The sequence below is a fragment of the Salmo trutta genome, chromosome 17, assembly GCF_901001165.1.
Source record: "Salmo trutta chromosome 17, fSalTru1.1, whole genome shotgun sequence".
Taxonomy (NCBI): Eukaryota; Metazoa; Chordata; class Actinopteri; order Salmoniformes; family Salmonidae; genus Salmo; species Salmo trutta.
The window spans coordinates 9,799,157-9,808,153 of record NC_042973.1 but is presented as its reverse complement, the minus strand read 5'-3'; the positions used below and the strand labels follow the sequence as shown (position 1 = coordinate 9,808,153).

The following is an 8,997-nucleotide window of genomic DNA, read 5'->3' as shown; positions in this document are numbered from 1 at the left end:
CATTGTTACAAAGGTAGAAATTCAACATAGGTTTGTCTATATTGAAAATTGGTCACCATGACATAATATTGTGGTTGAAATTTTACCCTCAAAACAGTTTACATGGATTACTATTTTCAAATCCAATGTATTTTCCACGTAGATTCCACGTCACAATATCGTGACAAATGACGTTGTCACGAGTGGCTGATATGTGGTATAAACCATTGATCAATACTAACCCAATCAGAGTGCACTTCCTTGCGGTGTTGCTAGATGGCGCACGTGACTTCTAAAATCCTTGAACACGCACAATCTCCACTGCGAAAAGTGAAATGAGCCATCCCTCTCAAACTTTATTTTTAATCTTCAGAAGAGGCTCATGTCAAATTTTCGAACATTTTGACATATTGTCAACAATATCATAAACTGATGGTGGGAGTAAAATAGTTTTCTTTGATGACCCACAAATGAAAATATGACATTTTCATTCGAGGTATGAAGGCCAGTTAAGGCAGCAAACAGCGAGAGAATTGTTGATATAATAATTATAACCCAAAGCTACTGCTAATATTTTTGAAGGGCATCTCACGGTCATATTATCTTGGATATGTAATCTGTGAGAAATGTAATTTTATCAAACTGGTATTCCCTTCAGGCCTAAAGGTTATACACTACATGACCAAAAGTATGTGGACACCTGCTTGTCGAATGTATCATTCCAAAATCATGGGGATTAATATGGAGTTGGTTCCCCCTTGGCTGCTATAACAGCCTCCACTCTTCTGGAAAGGCTTTCCACTAGATGTTGGAACATTGCTGCAGGGACTTGCTTCCATTCAGCCACAAGAGCATTAGTGAGGTCGGGCACAGTTTAAATGCACATTACATTAACTTTTTATTATAAACTGTGATTGCTTTTTGTAATGTGTGTTTTTCATATAGCAGTTCATTTATTTTAATCTTTTTCATCTTCATCTTGTATTTTTTATATGTTTTAATTTTGTTTGGTTTTAAATTCTTATTAATTGCTGTTTTTTTATTGTTGGATCACAGGGCACTACTGTAAAATAGACTGGCTCAGCTTGTTTCCCCTGTTTAAATAAAGGTTAATACATTTTAAAAAATGATGGGCGATTAGGCCTGGCTCACAGTCGGTGTTCCAATTCATCCCAAAAGTGTTTGATGGGGTTGAGGTCAGGGCTCAAGTTCTGTGCAGGCCAGTCAAGTTCTTCCACACCGATCTCGACAAATCATTTCTGTATGTACCTTGCTTTGTGCAAGGGGGCATTGTCATGCTGAAACAGGAAAGGGCCTTCCCCAAACTGTTTCCACATAGTTGGAAGCACAGAATTGTCTAGAATGTAATTGTTTGCTGTAGCTTTGAGATTTCCCTTCACTGGAACTAAGGGGCCTAGCCCGAAGCATAAAAAAGCATCCCAGACTATTTTTCCTCCTCCACCAAACTTTACAGTTGGCACTATGTATTGGGGTAGGTAGTGTTCTCCTGGCATCTGCCAAACCCAGATTCATCAGCTGGACTCCCAGATGGTGAAGCGTGATTCATCACTCCAGAGAACGAGTTTCCACTGCTCCAGAGTCCAATGGTGGCGAGCTTTACACCACTCCAGCTGGACCTTGGCATTGCGCTTGTGTGGGGCTGCTGGCCATGGAGAACACGCTTCATGAAGCTCCTGACAAAAACAGTTATTGTGCTGACGTTGCTTCCAGAGTCAGTTTGGAACTCGGTAGTGAGTGTTGAACCGAGTACAGACAATTTTTAAGCTCTACGTGCATCAGCACTCAGCGGTCCAATTCTGTGAGCTTGTGTGGCCTACCACTTCGCGGCTGAGCCGTTACTGATAGACTTCACAATAAAAGCACTTACATTTGACTGGGGAAGCTCTAGCAGGGCAAAAATGTGATGAACTGACATGTTGGAAGGGTGGCATCCTATGGTGCGATGTTGAAAGTCACTGAGTTTTTCAGTAAGGCCACTCTATGGCTAATGTTTATCTATGGAGATTGCATGGCTGTGTGCTCGATTTTATACACCTGTCAGCAACAGGTGTGGCTGAAATAACTGAATCCACTAATTTGAAGGGGTGTCCACATACATGTGTATATTCAGTGTATTTTCTCATAATTTCACATGTTCAGTGAAGTTTCCCTCTTCTTTCCTGTCTAGGATCTAGTCACGCACAACGACTGATACACCTGGCCAACTCTTGTTCAAAACGTATGTAATTTAGCAGACGTTCTGATCTAGAGCAATTAGGGATAAGTTCCTTGCTCAAGGGCACATCGACAAATTGCTCACCAGTCGGCTCGTGGAATTGAACCAGCAATCTTTACTGGCCCAACGCTCTTAAGGGCTAGGCTACCTGCCGCCGGTTTCTTATGGATGTAGCCAGAAGCAATAGCCTTTGTGTGACGGCATTAGGCAAAAGCGTGTGTATAAATCCAGCCCCACTTCACAGTCTATTACACTTGTAGGCAAGTGTTGTTGCGTAAAATTCTAAACTTTTACGCAACATAAGCCTAAATTCTGACCCATTCCTGGCGCAACAAGTGCATGTGTGTGTGATATTCCTGTGGTTTGAATGTGCATGAGTTTTGCGCGTGCAAGAATACATCAGTGATTTTCGTCAGGCAGTTAGTTACGCACAGTCAATATCAAATGTGACTTTTACACTAACATATTAGTAGAATAGGATAGCCATTTTCTCTTGGAAATTATAGGTCGATAATATATTATTCTCAAGTTTATCCAAAGTTCAAAACAAATGCAGCCTAAAATAATTATTTGGTGATTAGGCTTAAAACATAGATAGGCGCACAATGATATGTTTTTCAATATCTTTACAAATTTATTTGTCTTCCAAAATGAAGAATAACGTAAAGTGCATTCAACATATCTTTGGTATCGCGCAATAAAAAAATGACACCTCGAATATAAAAATGCAGTGAACAGACTTCAACAATACAAAAAAAATCTCATTTCAATATGAACTTCACTCCCATATAGGCTATACAAATATAGTGCATCATCTTTTCATCTTAAACACATTGAAAATACAAAAACAGAATCCAAACATAATTTTTGTAACATCGAACAAAGAAGAACTAAGTGTCATTATAAAAGTATTTTCGATAGGTCCATTTTAATTTATTTTTTCTACCAGGGTCGCCACACTGAGTCCGAGTTTCCTGTCGGTGCACCGGGGGACACCGCCGCTGGGACAGGCGTGTTGACCTGGTTCGCGTACACGGGGATAACGGGACCGTTGGGCGTAAAAGCTGCATTGGGGATAAGGAAGGCGAATTGTCCATCTGTGGCAGGTACGAGGTGGAAGCCGCCGTATACTTTTGTTGTTTCTGGTGACATGCTCCGGGGAGAGCCACCTTTACAAGGCAGGGGCATCACGTTGCCCTGCGGAGATGAGTTGGGGATATGTACTATGGACTGGCCGAAGGCGCGGTGGGGAGGCCCGGTAGGGATCTGGTGCTGCGTGGGGTAGTTCATAGCGTTGATCTGCGTCATGCAGCTGGCCAAGTGACCGAGAAGCCGCGTCCTGACCTCGGTGTTAACCCCTTCGCAGGTGGACAGGAAGCGGGTGACTTCATTTGTGCACTCGCTGAATCCAGCTCTGTATTTCCCTAGCACGGTGGGATCAGTTTTCAAAGCAGCTGTGGGAGAAAGGGAGAAAATGATAAGCCACTCAGAATAACAACAGCATAATAACGACAATTTAAGTTCCAAACATGAACATCAAACTAAACATATACATTGCGAAGCTCACCAATGGTTAAGATAAATTAGCTATTTAGTTAGTCCATACAATTAGCTACATTTAGAGAGACTTCTTGGGAGAGAGGATGTGGGCCAAGTACGTAAACTGAGTACTGCATTCTAACATGATGTAAACCACAGACGGAAGTCTGGAAGAAATCATCCCTGGTATGACTTACCAGTCATTTGAGCTCTCTGGAGGTTCCGGAGATGTTTTACGGTCATCTCCAGGATGTCCGCCTTTTCAAGTTTCGAGTGTCTGGAGCTCTGTAATATGAAGATGGTACATTGTTAGGATTGAAGACAGAATACTTTCTTATTAAAGTTAATGTTTTTAATAAAGTACATCTATAATTAATGAAGTAATAATTCATTTGTTGTGAGAGATTTTTTGTTGTTGAATACTTACATCTTTTTTGAGCGCCTCCAGGATAAGTGTTTTCAACTGTCCCAAGCTTTCGTTGATTCTGGCTCTTCTCCTTTTCTCCATGATAGGTTTGGATGACTACAGAAAATAAATATAATACATTGTTAGAATGGTGGAACTTGCTCAAGGTGAAGGAAATGTTCATGTTGTGCTATACTAGCCCGTGCGTAATTTTGGAGTGACAGAATATCCGCATTTCTAAGATGCTTTGACCGACTACTAACCTTCCTGTGCTCTGAAGCCGTCTTGGGTTTATCAGGTGCCGTGTTCATGCTGGCTGCAGTAGCAGCAACAGGAGAGACGGATGTCTTTTCCAGTATATCGGCAGGCATCTTCTGTCTGTTTGAAATATCCCACAAGAGCAACGTCAACTCGGTATCACAGTCCACTGTTGGTGGTTATTGACAAGTAGTCGGCACCTATTCACAGTACCCTCTTATGAAATTCCAAATTCCGGAGGAACAAAATCCTTTTTGGGTGGTAGCGCACCTATGTGCGAGAGACAAGCGTCCCCAAGTCAGCCGCAAGCTGAACGATGTCACGGAATCGAGAAATCACTGTCTGCCAGCGGACGCTGCGTCTGTCTAGTGGCAGTTCTTGTTGGTCTTATTTATATCTAGGACTGCACGCGAACGGCTCGTGTGAAACTTCCAAAACTTTCTTTCCCACAGTAACTTTCTACCAATCAGTGCGAGGGACACGCGGCCGGAGGGGAGGATGGCTCGTGGTCGGCGCCCTTCCATTGGTTGTTTGGAGTTTGAGCGGGCGGCCAATGGCGGGGGCCGGGTTTAAGGCACGACCGGGACTGCCTTCAATCATTCAGTTTACATATTAACACTTGAGTCCCTGACTACCACCCAGCGCAGAGAGTGCAGGGCTGACTTGACTCGGCATGTTGCTCCCCCAACTTTAAGGCAATACGCACAGGAGTCAGGAGGGACCAACTCCACCCAAGATACTAGTGGTAATAGCGCCTAAGCGCAGGCATACAATCCCATGTTCCACATAGCCTACATGGAATTGTATTATACTTCTACATACGTGTGGACTATAAACCAGTTAATGCGCATTTACACAGAAGATATAGCCTATTCCAAATACGGAGTAAAAAAATAAATAATTGCCTAGATAATGTATGCAATGGTTGAAGACACTTATGTAGTGTTCTTAATTACAGTGTAGCCTAATTAGGCTTGTTAGGCTTTAGTGTAATAACCTATCAATGTTACATTTTATATCATGTAAAGTAACTTGGGAAAAATAACCTGGCTTCTCCTATTAGATTGCCTTGTGTTGCTGTAGCCTAAGGCTGAGAACTACACCCTCGATTAAGTTTGTACTTTGGGAGTTCAAATCAACTCAACTCTAACCAGCCAAGATCGGAGCATGAATTATTTAATGCACGCCCGCCGCTGTACAAATTTGGCATTTTGACATCTGTCGGCATGCGAGCGCTATTGTGAACGCGGAGCACTTGCCAGGATGTTTTATGAGCATGGTGGTTGAGGTTTGGCGGCCGGGCTAGGGGTGGCGGTGGTGGTTTACATTAGAGAGAAGGTAAATAGCAGCTGCTGTTTTAAAAGCCTGGGAAAAACACGCCTACCGAGAGCTCGATCGGCCTTATCGGAATGCGAGCCAGAGCAGAGATATTTCTGAGAGAGAGAGCGCACAAGATTAGAGCGATGCCTTGCCTGCCTTTCTTTCGGTCGGGCAGCAGTTAGGCAACGCATTGAAGGTCATAATTTAATTTCCTTATCAGAAAGTCAGATCCGAACTCTAGTTGTAAATGTAGCGGAATAGTTATTATTGCCCCCATACAGATAGTATTAACACATACATTTTAGTAATTCACAAAAAATGTATTAGCTTGTTTAAATAGCCTATAGACTGTCCAGTTTACTTGAAGTGAAAATTCAGAAAATGTGAGTGGTAAAGCCGAATAGCATCCTGAAGTTTTGTAAATGCAAGTTTAAAAGTCCATAATGCCAAATTGTATTAGTTTCTAAACATAATATTTTACACAATAATTATGTTCTGTGCACCATACAATAATAATAGCATACAACCGTTATTCGGTTAATGACAAAACGGACGGGACCGGTGTGTGTGTGCTCTGCGTTCTCTGTCACCCCGGGAGGTCGCGCTCGCTCCTCAGCGGGCTGCCTGGTTGTCTGGTGTGCAGGCGTGATCTCCAGCTGCTGTAAAACCCCGCGACACGTGGCGCGCAAGCGACGTGGGAAGGCGCTGCTCTTTGGCTTGCTGCCTGCAGCTGCGGGACTTTGCTTGCGGCTTCGCGCAAGATCATGAATTTAATATGCTCACCAGAGAGCGCTGCCTAAAAGAGCACTCAAGCTGTAAACTTTCACTGGAACCTAAATCAAATTATGCGAATAAAATGTGATATTTTTGAAAATGGAATACATAGAGTATCCAATTCAGGCTATTATGTTTTTTGCGTAATTGCGCAAACATTCGTTTTTGATAAGGGCCCAATGGATCTAAATATAATTCCGTAAAATCAGTAAGCATAGAAATAATAACATGTATTATAATTGAACATATATTTGTATAATATCCATAAGTTCTTCATGTCCACTTAAGCTACTTCAACATCAATACTGGAGTGTAGCTCAGTAACAGCACTCCATTAGTCTTGGACGCACACCTGAGTCATATGTAACCCACATAGTTCCTAAACAAATGTACTGACGTTAAAGAACACAAAGTATAGGTCCTGAAACCCTCTTCGCCTGAATTACCTGAATTACTTTCTCACGCTCTTGTTCCAAGAGGTCTCTAGTGCTGAATTGAGTCACGGAGCCCTGGGTCTCGCGGTCCCTCCCTTTTCCCGGGAGTTCAGGGCTCTTATCGGCTGCACCTGACCGCCTCCAGGAGTGTCACCTGCTGCTATGGGTCAACTCCACTTTCACTAAATAGCTCTGCGAAACCGTTTGAGTAACAGCCCGAACGGATGCTATTGTAAAAGCTTTGTTCTCACACGGTCATTGACGGGATGTCTTTAGCTATTAATGATTTGAAAAGGTAAACATTGTGTAAAAGGAAAAAGGCTATATTTATTTGAAATTTGTAATGTATTTAAAAAAAACAACAACGTTATTACTACTTTGACATGTTGGAGTGGGTCACCCAAACAGCCACACCCTCCTCCCCTCTCTCTCTCTTTACCTGTCCCCCCCCCTCTTCTCCCCTCTCCCCTCTCCCCACAATCTCTCCCATCTCCCTCCACTCTCCCCTGTAATTCCCCTTTCTCCTCCCCATCTCTTCCTTTTCTCTCATCCCTCCCTCCCTCCCTCCCTCCCTCCCTCCCATGGCCATTATCTTTATTGAGGCTTCTCGACCATGGACCTCCACACTGCAATAATGCAATCAGAGGGGCCGATTGCGGGGCTAAAGTGCGTGTGAAAGTGATAGATATTGCGCTCACAAACAATCTGGCACTTTATCACAGACAACTCGTGCTTTAATGCATAAGCCATTGGTGAGCAAAGGTAGCTACTGCCAACAAGCCCTGGTAAAAGTGATGAGACAGGGCTGGCTGGAAGGGGGAGATGTAGACAGGAGGGGGAGGTACTGGGGGTGCTACACATCGGTGGTGAATGGGGATAATTACTCTTTTTTTAATCAAGGGAGGCTAAATGCTCGCTGGCTTCCCTTGGATTCAATGCTACAGGCGGCAACAATGTCATACTATTTTTGACCAGACAGCATCAGATAGATGGCATACACATACAGAGACAGTGGGGCGCTGTTTCACTCGCTCGGATGCTTTCTCCAGTGAGATATACAGAGATATACAGAGAGACAAAAGACACATTACCGTATGTTTTTTTTTCTTCATTTTTCTTGGTACATTTTTAGGGGAAGCCTAACTTCCCTTGGCATCCATGAATACACGTCACTGGTGGTTGCCAAGGCGCTGTGAGGTTGCCAAGGCGCTGTGAGGTCGCCTAGGCAGAGAGCTCCTGTAGGTTAGGATTTTTTTTTATGAACGTTATTCGTTTTTGATAACCTGAGGGTTGATGTAAAAAGGAGCTGGTAACCCATGGAGTTGCAGGACTGGTGATGTGGTAAGATAGCTATTTGAATGATGCAACAACACAGCATAAGCTTTTAATTCCACCTGCCCCAGAGTCTGAAAGCCAGAGGTGTAAAGTACTTTTAAGTACAACATAAGTAGTTTTTTGGGGTGTCTGTACTTTACTTTACTATTACATTTTTGACAACTTTTACTATAACTTCGCTACATTCATAAAGAAAATATTTTACTTTTTACTCCATACATTTTCCCTGACAAGCAAAAGTATTTGTTATATTTTGAATGCTTAGCAGGACAGTAAGTTGGTTAAATTCACACACTTATCAAGAGAACACGTGGCCATCCCTATTGCCTCTGATCTGGCGAACTCACTAAACACAAATGCATCTTTTGTAAATAATGTCTGAGTGTTGGAGTGTGCCCCTGGCTATCTGTATATTTTAAAAACAAGAAAATGGTGCCGCCTGCTTTGCTTAATACAAGGAATTTTAAATGATTTATACTTTTACTTTTGATACTTAACCCTTGTGTTGTCTTAAGGGTAAAAAATGACCCACCACTATGTTTAACAGCGGAGAAAACCCCCTAAATTATATTTTTTCAACTTGAAATCTGATTACTTTTCCTAGAGTGACCCCAACATTAGAAAAAGTGAAACATCGCCTTTGTTCATATTTCCAGGAAGCTGTACACCACCAGGGTACAAAGATTGTCTTAGGGTCATTTTTGACCCGGCAGTTA

At 42.7% G+C, this 8,997-nt stretch overlaps 1 protein-coding gene across 1 annotated transcript; it reads right to left on the bottom strand.

Annotated features, from left to right (window-relative positions):
- Positions 1-2,826: 2,826 nt before the first annotated feature.
- On the bottom strand, positions 2,827-4,836 carry LOC115151542 (transcription factor HES-1). The gene is made up of 4 exons (XM_029695570.1): positions 4,424-4,836; positions 4,182-4,277; positions 3,952-4,039; positions 2,827-3,669 (listed from the first exon to the last, which is right to left on the bottom strand). The coding sequence occupies exons 1-4, from the start codon at positions 4,529-4,531 to the stop codon at positions 3,158-3,160; spliced, it is 804 nt and encodes a 267-aa protein (XP_029551430.1). The 5' UTR covers positions 4,532-4,836; the 3' UTR covers positions 2,827-3,157.
- Between the last annotated feature and the right edge of the window lie 4,161 nt (positions 4,837-8,997).